We start from the raw sequence: 16411 nt of genomic DNA, 5'->3' as shown, positions 1-16411 counted from the left end.
TCCTCTTAAGGCCGGTAACACATAGAATACAAGGTCAAAGGCAACAAGCTTGAGGATTATAGTGTGCTAGGCCAGTGTTTCCCAACCTTTTTTTTATATATTATTTTTTGCCTCTGCATAAGTAAAAACTGCACACCACTAAGCACTAAAATATATCAAAATTGCGCAAACATGCATTGCTTCAAATGGCATATTAAAACTGGATATTGTATTAATGTAGTACTCGCATTTAATGTGAAACTTGAGGTAGGAACACAATAAGGTCATATAGGAAGCTATGATGTTGGTGATAAAAAACTAAAAGATTTTACATAATACCAGGCGGAAACCTCGTATTTTTTAAATAAGTGAACACCGTGTCGTTATTTTATATACGGTCAGACACTTGCATGTGTCATTATAATATTACTTTTTTTAAAAATGAATTTTATGAAAATCAAATGGAGTTACAAGTTTTTTAACCAGCGTATGACAGATGTTTTGTCCATCACTGGAATAGCTGCATCTGAGGCACTAAGTGCATCGCATAACTTTGTCATCAACTTTTTCACTAGTGTGCCGCTGCACAGTGGTTGGGAAACACTACTAGACTTTACTGTGTTTTGTCTCACTCTCTCTATGTTGCATCCTGTCAGTCACTCACCCTCTCAATCAAACATAGTGGTGCACTTTTCCTCCTCATAGAGCCTCTTAAATACTACTAGCATATGTTATCACTGTTAACATGTTCTCAAGTACAAAGAGGTGAAACATTACATCACAGCCCTGTCAAAGGTTAGCTGCTTGTAAACTGGTATGCTTTCCTCTTAATATACACTGCTGTCCAAAAGTTTGGGGTCAGTAAGTTTTTTTTTTTATTATTATTATTTGGAAAGAAATGAATTCTAGGGAAAATGTTACAGTTCCCACAAAAATATTAATCAGTACAACTATTTTTAACTTATAAAAGGAAATGTTTCTTGAGCAGAAAATCAGCATATTAGAATGATTTCTGAATGATCATGTGACACGTGTTTCAGTATGTGAAAATATATTCAAATAGAAAACAGTTTTAACATTTTAACAGAGTATAAGAAACTGTCATATATATATATATGTGTATGTATATATATATATATATATATATATATGTATATGTATATGTATGTATGTATGTATATATATATATATATATAGATATAGATATATAGATATATAGATATGTGTATATATATATATATACACATATATACATAGTGGATTAATCTGGGGCTGGATGCTAATTGGTCAATATAGCTTTCTAAAATATATAGGAAACAAGGAAAGGAGCTTGTTCTGATACTTATAAAGTATAGTGTTAGCATGTGGAAGTGCAAAAGGAAATGGAATGTCTTTTCCACACAGCTGTGTCATACTGTGAAGTAATGAAGTGCTTAGTATCAATATTGGTTGTAGGAAAAACAGGATGACTAACTCTAGCTTACGCATATACACCATTGTAGATGCGGTGAAACAGTCAGATGACTGAAAGCCTTGTGAAGACACTGACTCAATTCACTCCAGCTTGCATGTTGAGTGTGCACATGCGCAATAAGTGAGAGATCACTAAAGAGAGCTAATGTATGATCACTGCAAAAATGGATGAGGTCAGTTCGGGACAGTGAGTTTGTATCTATGGGAGGGAAAGAGAAAGAGTTAATTGTGGTTGACAGTGGTCTATTGAAGCTCAAGGACAGAGGTCAGAAGGAGGGCAGCTGGAGAGGGAGTGAACTCTGGATCACTCACTGGCTCATGCCAGGCTCAGAAATGTGGGTGTTTCTCCTTCTGAAACATACACTCACAGGAAAACCTCACTGACATCAAATGATAAAATCAGCAATTGTGACAGTGCAATTGAACATATATTTAGGCTCAGTTTCAATCAATTTCTCTAAATAAGAAAGGCCTAGAATTATTTATTCTCTCATTGGGCTGTTGTTCCTAAGGCAGAGGCCTTTAGGGTAATGATTCTCACTTGAGTAATTTAATGCTTCAACAAAGCTTTAGTCAAACTCCTGGAGGCTGATGAGAAAAGAGACCTTACAGAATCACAAATATATCCCTTTCAAAAAATCATGAAATTTGTCATTTCTTCTACATGCATTAATTACATTGAATGCATCTACTGAACTTTTATTGATGTGGATTATTGGATAACTGACATAAAGTGTTGGGTTTTGGGCTGGCAGAATTCTTATCAATTTGTTATTTACCTCATCCCCATGATGCCCACTCGCATTGGGTTGTTCCAGGATCAGCAAAACTGTGCGTCATAATTTGCAGAGTCAGCCAGCTTAGGTCCACCATAATGGAGTTTTCTGAGAATTTCAGCTGGTATTATTGCATATTTTAATAAGCTCAGTCTTCACAGTATGGGTTGTTAATACTGAAACTGTATTGCCACTTGAAGCATGGCACAACCTGTCACAACCACAGTTGGATTTAGGGGCTGTTTACATGAAACCGTTTTCAACTAAAAACGTAAAACTTTTTTATGCGTTTTGCCCGTTCATTTACACGACAACAGCGTTTTGGGTGCCTGAAAACGCAAACTTTTGAAAACGGGTTTCAAAGTGCAAGTTTTTAAAACGGCCTCCGTGTAAAAATGTGAATCTCTGAGAACGATGACGTCATGCGTATTACGTGTTCAATCTATAGTGTTTCATCGCCATCTAATGACCTGGCAGCAGAATACAGTGTTTTTAGTCGTTTTCGTGGATCCCTGTGAATGGGGGTCGTTTTGACAATGGTGTCGTCTGTATGCGAAAAACTCCATGGAAAAACTTCTCAGTTTTAAGCATATCGTTGTCTTGTAAACGTACCCTTAGTCTTGTGTTCCTGAGTGGTTGTTTGTCAGATTTATTTTTGTGTTGTTTTTTTGCTGTTCATTACTCAGAACAAATGTGTCAGTACATGAATAATTTTCACTCGAACAGTCCGCATTTTTTATTGTGTTCACTTTCTTAAGAGTAAAAAATGAACCTGGGATTTCAGCTAAAAGCTTGCCATGCTTCCATTTCAATTACTTTGACAAGTCAGAGACTTTTCTCATCTCAAAAGACAGATTTCTATTCTCTCCTCGAGACACTTGTCATTTTCTTTTGCACTCGTTTCCTCTAGACAGATGTCTCTCTTGTTCTGCCCAACAAAGATTTGCATTTGAATGGGGTTGTGTGGGGTATTGTCCCAGTGTGGGACAATAAAAAGCTCATAGAGAAGAAATTGAGATTTTGTGATCAGAGGTCAGATTGTCAGTCTTCACTAACATCGTCCAAGACACATGCAACCACATACATATTCTGTAGTCCTCCATGCCCTCACATTAAAGAGCACATTTTGATGATTCATTGTCTGTACATGCCAACATTATTCCACCACAGCCACTTCCTGCATGAAGAAAACTTTGCTAAAGTTCTCTCAGGAGAGTAATAGATGTTTTTAGTTGAACTGTCTCGCATCGAAAGCTCAGTATCTTCACGCTTCCTGTACACCTTTTGGCCTGTGACCTGTCCAGGCACGGATAGGCTAATGCAGCAATTCCACTCAACCAGAAGTTTCATCAAGATGTCATGCACGTGATGCTGAATTGTAAAGATTATTAAGAGAGTAGCTCATGTGGGATCCTCAGTGTCTATGTGTGGTTATTGTTCTCTGTGGAGTTCTCATAGATGCTCTGCTGTCTCATTTGACCAACTCTCTTTTTTCACTGAGAGTGTCTGTCTGCCTGTCCTGGAACTGAGAAACCATCAGAATAAACCTGTCATGGGTAATTAGACTGGTGTGTGTAAGAGCTGCACACATGTGCACTGCTTATGATATATTTTGTTATTTTTATCATTTCTTTACAGTCTGTTCTTATCTAATCTGTGAGTTGTGTAGATACTGCACTGGTCATCAGTCTTCGGTCAATGACAAGCTGATATTTGTCAGAATGACACCCATGCCAAATTTTAGGGCAGTGACTATTCCTTGTTGTAATGTCAGCATTTTACATTTGGATATGAATATGATTAATATCCAAAGGTGCTCAACATACTGGTCACATCATCATCAAAAATTTCTGTTACAGAATGCTCCAAATGTTTGATAAAAGAATCTTAATTTAAGTCATCTTTTATTTCAAGTAACAGACACATGAGTCAGTTGGTCAGATTGTGTTAGTTGAACTGTGTGCATGTTATATATATAACGTGTGTGTGTGTACTTGCCATATTATTATTTATATATATTATTTATATATAAATATGTAAACATTTTTTATTAAATTTAATTGTAATAATACAGAAAGTTTTCTGTTAGGATTAGGGTGTGGAGAGGGTTACGTCATAGTATTTATAACTAGCTATATATTAAAAACAATAGCTATCTAAATGGGGACGCTCCATAGACATTCTGTTAGAGTGAGTGTGTGTGTGTGTGTGTGGTCCTAGTAAAACCTACGTTATGGGAACCAAATGTCCTCATAAAGATAGTAATACCAGAGAAAGTCTAATGAGGGGAGAAGTGACACTCAATAAACTTCCGGTTGCAGTTCCACTCTTGTTCCATATGAGGGCGCTCACATGACGAGTGCAGAATGAATGGAGGTCTATGGAGCTATACCGCTCAAAATCCACTTTTCTTAGGATATAATTTTTTGTCTAGTAATTTGAATGTTGTTTTCGAAAGGGGATGCAAAGAAATTACACATTGCTTGGTGTTAGATTTTTTAGAGTCACTTATTTGCTTTAAAAAGTCTTTCAAAATGTCAATGACGTCATTAGCAGAATGCTAGCGTGTTATGGGCAACAACAACTCAACCTGTAAGAAATCGAAAAGAAATAAGTACTCGTTCATTCAACTTTCGACCTATAACCCATGTTGAACTTGCAAAACCTACAATCAAATCTGAGATTTCTCAACGGCAATCGGGTGAGGAGGGAGACAAATTTAGCCGTCTAGCCCCATTGACTCCCATTCATTTTGCACTCATGGCGAGCGCTCCCAGTGGAACTCTGATTGGAACTACAACCAATAGGACTTAATAGGGCGTTGGAGTGAACAGGCTTTCCGTAGACGGGCTTTGGTAATACCATGTTAATACCAAAACATTTTTTGGTCCCCATTAGGAAAACGGCTTATAAATAATACAGAATGATTTATAAGAATTTGAAAATGTAAAAATGTAGAACGTTTTCTGTGATGAGTAGGTTTAGGGGACAGAATATACAGTTTGTACAGTTTAAAAATCCCTATCCCATGTCCCCATAAAACATGAAAACCGTGTGTGAGTCAGTCAGTCAGTCCACTTTGGTTGAGTAACATGCCAACAGGAGGGAAGCACATGCTTTTCCATAATGGATGCTGGCAGGATTTCAATATTTACTTTCCATTAAAAATATCTATAGATATTTGATATTAGATATTTGATCACTTGATTATACTCTCATTTTCTTTTCTGCTTATGTTTGGTTATTGCAAGCAGTGAACCAAAATCAAGTAGTCCAGAATCAACTTTCTGTCAAAAATAATTCTTACCTTTCATACTTGCTGTTTTAAATTGAATGTTTTTATTATTTTTAATAATAATATATTATTATTCAACAATAATAATAAAATATTATTTTCAAATATTTGGTAATGAACTAACAATGGATTTGTTGAGAATTTATATATGGTTTTCATTCATATGTATACTACTGTTCCAAAGATTGAGTTCAGTAAGTTTTTTTTTTTTTTTTGTTTTTTACAAATTAATAATGTTATGCATTAAATTAATAAGAAATACCAGTAAAGAATCCTATGACAGTTTCTTATGCTCTTACACTCATTTATTTGATCGAAAATACAGTAAAATCTGTAATATTGTGAAATATTATTATAATATAAAATGTTAAAACGGTTTTCTATTTTAATATATTTTCAGGAGCCTTTACTCCAGTGTCACATGATCCTTCAGAAATCATTCTAATATGCTGATTTGCTGCTCAAGAAACATTCCCTTTTATAAGTTAAAAATAGTTGTACGGATTAATATTTTTGTGGGAACATATAAATTGATTTGTGACAAACAGCACAGGTGTTTGCTCAGCCATCAAATGTAGCCATCAAGTAGTGAAAGAAAGAAGAAGTAACCAGTGCAGTTGATATAAGATTTTATGCTCTACAGCCACAAAAAGGCAGAGACCTCAATATCAGTAACACTTTGTGCTTTTCCCATTACAATAACAGGAATAGGTGGACTTGGTATCAGCTGCATTCGCAGTTCTTCCTTAGGTGTAGTGTGTGATAGTACTTTGTGCAGTTTCTTCGCTGAGAAGCTTCCCTCAGGATAAATATCTAGTTTTGACTCAGTGTCTTTTCAGTTATGTATCATATGTTGAATATTGAGGTTTAAAATGGATAAAAAAATATGAAAAGGAAAATTAAGTCTGGATAAAAGGGTATTAATGAAATGAAGTAAAGGTTAAGTGCAGCAGGCTGCTTAATTAGAGACTGGACATGCTAACAATATAGTTTTTGCATTGTGTTGCATTGGTTTTTAAGCAACTCTTGAATTTTTTCTTCCCAGATTACCCTCACAAGTATGGATCAGAAGGTGGCTGTGCAGATCACTCTGTATTTGAGAGGATGAAGAAATACCAGGCATCTGCAGTGGAGGAGCCCACCCAGGTCAGCTCCAACAGCCTTTATACAGCTCAGCTGAACACCACTGATATCACCAACAGAAACTCTGTCACACAGGGAGATCTGGAACATTTCTCTTTCCCATGATTCTGAAGATTAGATTTCAATTTGATACCTGGCCAGAATACACCAGAGAAAGATTCAATTCTGATTTGAAATAAATGATTCAAAATGTCTTGTCTTCTTAGTTAAATTCTTATGTGTCCTGCTGTTTTCTCTGCAGCAGACAAACCTCGTTATTGATGAAGAGATGGCTGATGGGCCGGTGATCCTGAGGAAACGTCGTGCAGCACAGCCAGAGAAAAATACCTGTCAACTCTTCATCCAGACAGATCACCTCTTTTTCAAATACTATGGCACCAGGGAGGCTGTGATCGCACAGGTACACCTTAAGCACAGATGTCTTTATGGCAAGTGGTGCCTGCTGTGTTTTATATTGCACATTTATAGGATTGTTCTTTTGGGTTATGCAGATTTCCAGTCACGTGAAGGCCATTGACTCCATCTATCAAAGCACGGATTTTCAGGGCATCCGCAATATCAGCTTCATGGTGAAGAGAATCAAGGTTAATGTGCTTCTCTCTTCACTGTTATCTTTTTTTTCTCTGAGATTTTTAGATGTGGTGCACTCTATTATGTGAATGTAATTTCCTATTGGAACTGTAATATGGATTGAGACATTTTTCTAGTTATTGTAAGAATGTCAAGCCCAGTCCTTGACATATTTAATCTAATGTGAACTTTAAACAGGATATATTTATTATTATCCATAATGATTACCTGGTTAGAATACAACTTACATCTTGACCGACTGGCTCAAGATGTTACAGTTGTACAGAGGGGTTACAGATCTCACTCAGTATTGACCAGATGTCAATAAAAGCTTGTCAGCCCATATACTGCAGCTCTTCGAAGACTTGCAAAGTTCTCCTTTTAGTCCCAGGCTACTGCTCTACAATTGACTCTTTGGCTGCTTAAGGGGCCGTTCACACAGAATGTGTTTAAAAACAGTTATGGACAAAAGTGGGTGTTTTGAGGTACAAAAGCGAAAATTAATTTGACAGTGTTTTGACGCAACATTCTTGTATAACCATCTAACATGGTTGCATAGAAAAACAAAAAAAGAAACACAGAAGGAGACACAAAGGAGGACACAAAATGTTACATCATATTCTCATGTAGATTGTACCCATCTGTTGTATTAAAATGAAGTCTGTTTGTGTTTCTGTTTTAGATCAACACTACCAGTGATGAGAGGGATTACACCAACCCTTTCCGATTTGCCAACATCGGTGTTGAGAAATTTCTAGAGCTCAACTCGGAGCAGAATCACGATGACTATTGTCTAGCCTATGTCTTCACAGATAGAGACTTCGATGATGGAGTCCTGGGTCTGGCCTGGGTCGGGGCTCCTTCAGGTATGATCGGAGATGAACGTACAGGGTCTCCCTGATTTATAACCCGAGAAGTTTTCTGTGTGTGTGAGTGGCCTAGTGTCTGCTAATCTGAAATAAATCAGCATGCATGTCGAGAGACGAGGCAGGGCTGAAGAATCAGACATGATGTTGATGTGGGACAGGCCATGTTGTCTCCATTAATCTCAGTACACGGCATGACGATAAAATTATCAGTGAAAGTCCTCACACTGTTTGTGTGTGTGTGTCTGTGTGTACACATGTTTACTTTGCTATACTTTGGGGGTCTAATTGTCCCCAGAATTAGCTAAATGTGTCCTTTTAGGGCTGGGGTTAGGATCAGTCCGTAGTAATTATATTTGGATTAATATAGACATAGTACAAGTCTAAAATATGCCTTTATTTAGTTTGACTCAATGCCATTTAAACACAATCATTTTGATCAGACTTTACTTTGCCAAGGTTTTTATTTTACTTAATTTTTTTAGTAGGTATCTAAACTGCATTATTCTCAAGATAAAGAGGCATTGAAACAAGGGCAGAGCGACAATTTCCCTTTAAGCTCTGCTTGATGAAAACCCTATTAGTGTTTTTCACATATTTGCCTTTCTTTTAACACAGACATGCACACCTTGAAAGTGAGAGATTCTTTTCATCACCTTTTATGTGTGTTTGTTTCTATTAATGTATTCATGTTGCTAGGGAGGTGTGTGTCTCTCTCACCTTTTCACTCTGAGGACTCTTTCACTCTTTTTGCCTGCTTCACAGACACTCACTAATAGACAAATACACAACTTGTTGCATAAACACATAGTTTCTAGTTAATATATATATATATATATATATATATATATATATATATATATATATAAACACACATATATAGTTTAAATCAAGTTTTGTATTGATTTTTGTTGTCTTTTTTAAATGATTCAGTGTCTTGAAGACTTATTAAAATGCGTAACCTCACGATACAGATATTTTTAAGCATAAAACTAGCTCATATCTACATAATTAATTTTAAAATATCCCAGAGAATAACAATGTAATATAAGGTCTGTAATTCAACAAAAAGGGAGAATGAAGTCTTTAACTGAGTCTTTGCACTTAAAGTAACAAGCTTTCTACATTAACACTTTAATGCTGTTTTTGTGGGGAAGCACACACATAAACACTCTCATATACTCACACAAATCCTGTCAATCAATACAGGTAAATTAGCATTGTTAAAGTCTACTGCTTTGATCCCACTCCGGCTAATCTACAGGGACAACAGCAATTACTAACAATAAACTAACTAATCAGCGAACATGTTTGTGTGCATGTGTGTTTTTATCATTATGCAGGGAACATAACAGAAAATTAATTCACACGCTTACAGTTTGATGCTGTTTTGTGCTAATAATGTATTTTTATAGCTGTATTTGTTTAGCAAATGCAGTCATTAAAAACGGCTTGAGATGCTAAATTTCAAATATGTGACTCTTGGGATAAAGATTCTCAATGTGAGATGTGTAGCCCACCTAGCACGTGATTTCCTACACTTCACTACTTCAGCCAGTACACTTTTTCTTTAGTCAGATTTATACAGAAGGTGTGTGGGAGTACTGCCACAGAACATTTTTACAGGTATTAGTGTTGTAAAGGCAGAGTGCCACGTCTTTGCCCTCTGTCTATGTGTACGCTACGCTGGTCGTTTGTATTCAGCTACAGTGACATCACTTCATTTCTACACTTCTCGGCGTTGACTGATTAATCAAGTTTGAACACCAAACAATATTTTGCTAACATTTCCCCTCATCTTCCATTGTTTAAGCCAGTGTCGCTAAGCCAGGATGATTGCGATACTCAAACAAACAGAGCAGCAGGTTGACAGAGCCACAGTATTTATACTATAGCTGTAATATAGCTAGCTTGCTCTGCACATTAAATTAGGATAGAAGTTTGACTTTGAATAATTAACACTTTAATTACATTCATTGAACGTCTGCGGGTCTTGGGATGCTTGTATAAATTATTTATTATTTCATGTTTATGAGTAGAGCAATATTGTATAAAATATTGTTTTGTTTTTTAATGGCTCTTTTAATTCCTTAATGATTTCACTACTTAAGGATGAGGAGAATACTGATATCATCATTTATCATAATTTTTATAAATATTTTATTTTTTAATTTTTTTAATTTATCACTTCATTTAAATTTTATTTAATGAATGCCTCTCTTATGTGTGGTTTCAGGCAGCTCTGGTGGGATCTGTGAGAAGAATAAACAGTACTCTGATGGGAAGAAGAAGTCTCTGAACACCGGCATCATCACAGTGCAAAACTACGCTTCACATGTTCCCCCTAAAGTCTCCCACATCACCTTCGCTCATGAGGTCGGACATAACTTCGGCTCTCCGGTGAGTCCTTCTCACTACATGTGCAGTATCCTGGACAGATAAGCAGTAGACAACACACCTCAGCTGAATTCTTTATGAACAAATTAATCTTATCCTCTGATGCTTTAAGAGTTTAGCACACATTACAGTACTGCATTTGAGGTCTTTAAACTGTCAGATTGATCTAGCCAGACTTTTAAAATATCCTGACCTAGTTTTTGCTCAGTCCTCTGTAACTTGTTTCAGTTTAAAAGTAATTGCCAAGAACTGGCCCATGGCCCACTGAAAAATAGTGTTGGATTTACAGTCTAGTTTTGTATATATTTAGTTTTTCTCACACTCAACAGTTTTTACAGAGAATGTGAGGGATATATACCACCAATGTGCACTGGCAATGGAAACTATCCCTGCTGGGAAAATCTTAAACCAACCTAAGCTGGTTTTTACTCTAACTGACAGCCTAGCTAAACATCAGCATGGCCAGCCTTGGAAACCAATCAGACCAGCTGAAGACTAGATTGGCCAGGCTCCTTAAACCAGCTTTATGCTGATTTAAGTGGGTTTTCAGCATGATTAGGATGCCAAACTGTGTACATGGGAATATTAGAATGTCAAATTCAAAATTTTGGCATTCTAATGATGAAAGAATTACAAGCATACTGTTTTCAGGTAGCACCCTGAGATTTTTAATGTCCACAGAGAACCAAGACCTTATTTCAGCATCTTTTTCACAGTATTGTGTCACATCCCTATCCCCATCATGTTGCAATAGACCTGGACAGATTGCGGGGTGAGCACCCCCTGCTGGCCATAGTAACACTTCCAAAAGCAATCTTAGTATTTCTTGTTCATTCTGGTACTGACCAGGTTTCCAATTCCAACCCTTAGCTTCAGTGGTAAACCAGGCAAGCACTGCAGGGATAGTGAATATTTCAAGTGTGTTTGTATGCTTGTTGCTGATTTATACTTGCCTTTCTTTCTCTGTCTTCCAGCATGACTCAGGAAGTGATTGCACCCCAGGAGAAGCTAAGACTCAGGACCAGAAAGAAAGAGGCAACTACATCATGTATGCCAGAGCCACATCAGGAGACAAGTTCAACAACAACAAGTTCTCCATCTGCAGCATTCGCAACATCAGCCAGGTGCTGGATAAGAAGAGATTCTCCTGCTTTGTCGGTGAGATTTTACCCTCCAACAAGAAAATGGCTCATGATAGTGGTTTAAGGCTCTGGGCTGGTAACCAGGAGCAATTACTACAGATATTACTGCGATGGACTCAAATGAGGCACTTAACCTGAGATTGCTCCAGGAGGATTGTCACTTGTAATGAGCTCATGGAGATGTTCTGTAGCAACGTTGCATCAAAGTTGCAAAAAACTAATTCCACCAGTCCTAATCATGCAGCAATGATAAAACAATAGACTTTTTTCTGTCTCCCTTTCTCTTTTTCTTACTGTCTGTTCTTTTCCAGAATCTGGACAGCCCATCTGTGGTAATGGAATGGTTGAGGCTAATGAACAGTGTGACTGTGGCTATAGTGATCAGTGCAAGGACACGTGCTGCTATGATGCCAATGCGAATGATGAGCTGAAGTGTAGACTGAAGCCAAAAGCTCTATGCAGGTGTGTAAGAACCTTAACAGTCTTCTATAACCAGTGTTGTTATTCTTATTTTAAACTAAAACTATTACAAATAGTTTTTTGTTAATTGAAATAAAGCTGAAATATAAATATTCAATGAAAAAATGTACATTTTAACTAACTGAAATTAACAAGTTTAAGTACTAAAATTACTCAAACTCAAACTGAAATAAAAAAAAAAAAGCTAAATGTAAATATAACAAATGACAAAACAAAATTACTATAACTTAAACTAAAATTAAAATGAAACCTGAAAAAAAAGCTAATTCATAATATTAATACATACTATAATAGTATATAAATGATACTAAAATAACATTGGCTTTAACATCATAACATGTTCATTAGAATCATATATCCTTATCCTTTTGCTTAACAGAAGTTCTATACACTGTAGTTTATCTAAAATGTCTTTTTTGCAATACCATAACCTCTAGTCTTAACTTGCATTACATAACACCAGAGGTTAAGATTGCATTACCGATACTGTATCATTAGCAGTATTTTGTTATTAAGTTAACACATTTTTCATTAAGTGCAATGAAGTATTAATTTTTCAAAACTTTTCTCTCGCAGTCCCAGTCAGGGTCCATGCTGCACAATGGATTGTACCTTTAAGAGCAAAGATGTGAATTGTAGGGAAGAATCTGAGTGTGCTCTTAAGGGCATGTGCAATGGAAACACCGCCCAATGCCCCACTTCAACGCCTAAAGAAAACTTGACATCCTGCCACTCAAATACCCAAGTCTGCATTAATGGGGTAGGTGCTGCATCATGGCCTGTGTGCTCGTTTTGCACAGTGCCTATTGAATGTTTTCACCCCCTTGGACTTTAATGTTTTGTTGTTTACAGCACTGGATCACTGACAATGCTGTAAAAAGATGTCAAAGTGAAAACAGATTTTAAAATACAATTTGACCAATTTGTTCTTGGTATTAAAGAATATGTTTATGTTAGCACAAATGAAATCCTGTGTTTCAGTGCTAATACACATGAAAACTTCCAAGCATTTAATATTTCTTACAGACTCTATATGTGTGCATTTGTGTGTGTAATATGTGTATTTGTTTTGAGGACATTTTGTCTGAATTTCTTCCTCTTTTAGGGTTGCTCTGGCTCTATCTGCCAGAAGCATCATCTAGAAGTTTGCACTTGTGTCACTGAGGAGGGGAAAGATGAGACAGAGCTGTGTCATGTGTGCTGTATGGAGAAGGGTGAGAAATGCATGCCATCACTGACAGCTTTCTCAAAAATGCAGTCCAAACCCCAGCGATCTTTAATTAACATTAAAGTAATTGCACATATTCTCTCTTTTTGTTTTTGTAGGTCAGCCCAACACTTGCAGCAGCACTAGCTCAGAGAGATGGGCTAAGTTCTTTGATAAAAAAGTCATCACGTTACAGCCTGGCTCTCCTTGTAATGACTTCAGAGGCTACTGTGATGTCTTTATGAGGTGTAGGCTGGTGGATGCTGATGGCCCTCTGGCAAGGCTTAAGAAGGCCATCTTTAACCCTGAGCTTTACACGAGCATTGCACAGTGGATAGTGGCAAGTGTCTCAAATATGTAATCCCTAAATAATGGTTCCCTGCATTTGTTTGTGGGTTTTAATCGCTATAAACGGCATAAGAAGTGATATTTCGCTGACCAGTATTATTTGTCTCTTTCAGTGTTAATCTCATGTTGAATATTTGTGTTTCAGGAGCACTGGTGGGCGGTTCTCTTAATGGGCATTGCTCTCATCATGCTGATGGCTGGATTTATCAAGATCTGCAGTGTGCACACACCTAGCAGCAACCCTAAATTACCCCCACCTAAACCACTGCCAGGTAATATACCCTAAATGACCCCTTTCTAAATCACCTCCATATACCCCAAATTACCTCAGACTTTCCCCTACTAAACCACAACTAGGAATATGTCCCAGATGGCCACAAACTACAGCCATTCACCAATTCCCATTTCATGCACATTGGTGGATGGAGTGGTGATCTGTGTATAAGAGGGTTATAACTCAAAATCTGTATGTGTGGTCAACCAGATCAAATACAGGGTTGTGCATGAAAGGGTCAGACATCTTTCACAGATTGTTTCACTCTTTTAAAATGCCCCTATTAGGCTTTTTCGGATATTACTTTTCATGTAGTATGAAATATAGCTGTTTGTGAATGTAAAAGGTCTGCAGAGTTTCAAAGATCAAAGTGTGGGATAAATGGAGTTATTGTCTCCCAAAAGAAAAAGTCTTTCTTTCTTTCTTGAACTCATGTAGGTTTGTAACAAATTTGCATAATTCCAGACTATGGTCTTCTTTGGCTGCTTGCGAATAACGTCTACTTTGACCCATAGCATAAAACACTAATTGCACTTTGAGCTTTAATCCAGACTACAACCTTAAAAGATCACACAAACAAACAAAACTCCCACGTCCAATCTTTATTAGAAAAACTACTCAAATGAACGATTTAAAGTACATAATTATTGCAGACTTGTGTTTAAAGATCAGTATAAAAAGACAAATAACTCCAAATATTTTTACTCTACCCCAGTCAGAAAAACACATTAAAGGTTTGTTATAGTAGTAGACTAGCCTGGCAAGCCAGACCTACATCAAGATGTCAGGTCTGGCAACTCACCATAGACACGGCTCAATCCGAGGGGCGGGATAAACGGCTGTCTTTCAAATTCCCTCTGCACGCAATAGCACGCAAAACCGTTTCCCAAAACCATAGTTGCTAACAATGCAATTTCCCATTGCCAACCAACTAAGTTGCTAACAGGTTAGCAATTATGGTTTTGGGAAACGCACCCCAGAGCGTTTTCCCAACAGTGGAGCTAACGTTAGTTGATAGATTCAACTTTTGAATCTGGCCGGCAAAACTACGAACACATCTTCCTTTTTTAAGAATGACTTAAGTGCCGTTCTTTGCTCTTTTCTCAAAGAAAAGCTTAACTCCAAGTCCTCCAGAGTCGCGGCCTAAGCCGATTCGAAAGACTGTTCGCCAGCAGCAGCAGCAGCCATTCTTTGTTTTCAAGTAGCAGGGAACCGTCGCAACTCTGTTGTCATTATGTTAAGCCCGCCCCGCCTACTCTATACGCGATGTGATTGGCCTGACCCAATTTAGGTTTTTACTGCTCCAAAAGTCAACGGAGAGTTGCTAGACCACACTGGCTGCAAAATAAATTTTGCTGCCGCTAGGGTGCGTCTAGATTTCTAGGCTAGTAGTAGACTATATAGTGGTAGAGGCGACATTCGGCCAGGTCATATCACCTGTGTTTAGGAATTCCAAAATCCCAGTTTAACCCCTGTACGTAGGGTGATTAATACAGGGTGTCCGCGGGGTTGTAAAAAGTATTAAAAGGTAGTAAATGAAATTAGCCAAAATTAAGGCCATTAAAGAGTATTAAAAAGTAATAAACGTCATCTGTTGAGGTATTACATTTTCGAACCCCCATCCAACTAGGCCTATGAGTTTCAATTTGTGTTAAGTGCAGGCCTTTCTTCTAAACTTTGCGTGGATTTATTTACATGTTGCGAGTAGAACCTGAGCGATTTCGTTCGCTGCGCGCGGCTTGGGATACCCGGCTGGTTTGCTGCCAAACCTGTTCGCGAGTTCGCTTCTATTTCAGTCATTTAAGAGACATCGGGGTTTTTACTGCATTTAATTTGGCTGCCGCCAAAGCGCATTTTTGTCCCGCCAAAGCCTTATTTGATCGGTGAGTAGCTTACATGTAGATGACTGCTGCGCTCGTGACAAGGTGCATGACATGTTAACTGAAAGAACGAGCAGAGAGAGAGAGCCCCGGTCGCGCGCGCGCACTCTCTCCACTCTTGCTCTCTCTCCCTCGCTTATATTAATCAAAATCTATTGACACGATGGTAAAAGGTCGGAAGACCTAAGTTTCACGTGGCGCATTCGGAGATTTATTTCTTGAATTACCGCTGGGTGTGAATTGTGCTCAAATACATCGCCTTATCTTCTCTGAAAAGCGTTCCGCCCATTCAGCTGACATAACGTTAAACCACACTTTCAATAAACAAAAAAACCTATCCAGTGATGAAATGTTTTCTGTGTTTGACACAAATTTTGAGCGATGTCCTAAACTGCCGGGATAATCACACAACACGTAGACGTCCGCTAATGACACACTGCATAATTCGCGAACTAATTACTCCTTTGAACCGATTCACTTTAATGAATGGTTAAAACTGATCTGTCCGACACTGAACTCACGAGACGTCTGAATCGGTGTGTAACATTTTACACTAAGGTTCCATTTATTAAACTCTAGTC

General features: G+C 37.5%; 1 protein-coding gene across 2 annotated transcripts in view; it reads left to right on the top strand.

Annotated features, from left to right (window-relative positions):
• Window positions 1-16411, top strand: part of adam10a (ADAM metallopeptidase domain 10a) — a 74681-nt gene that overhangs the window by 55230 nt on the left and 3040 nt on the right. Inside the window, exons 5-15 of one of the 2 annotated variants that reach the window (XM_079866746.1) lie at window positions 6569-6669; window positions 6911-7066; window positions 7158-7250; window positions 7919-8102; window positions 10339-10502; window positions 11474-11657; window positions 11953-12103; window positions 12698-12881; window positions 13227-13335; window positions 13448-13668; window positions 13822-13948. In XM_079866746.1, coding sequence (XP_079722872.1) covers window positions 6569-6669; window positions 6911-7066; window positions 7158-7250; window positions 7919-8102; window positions 10339-10502; window positions 11474-11657; window positions 11953-12103; window positions 12698-12881; window positions 13227-13335; window positions 13448-13668; window positions 13822-13948 — 1674 coding nt within the window. Of the gene's footprint in view, window positions 1-6568; window positions 6670-6907; window positions 7067-7157; window positions 7251-7918; window positions 8103-10338; window positions 10503-11473; window positions 11658-11952; window positions 12104-12697; window positions 12882-13226; window positions 13336-13447; window positions 13669-13821; window positions 13949-16411 lie in introns of both variants that reach the window. The other variant, XM_079866745.1, reaches the window with a different exon arrangement.

Source organism: Squalius cephalus, assembly GCF_949319135.1.
Source record: "Squalius cephalus genome assembly, chromosome: 3".
NCBI lineage: Eukaryota > Metazoa > Chordata > Actinopteri > Cypriniformes > Leuciscidae > Squalius > Squalius cephalus.
Note: the sequence above shows the minus strand (reverse complement) of the source record. Positions and strands in the feature narration are given on the sequence as shown.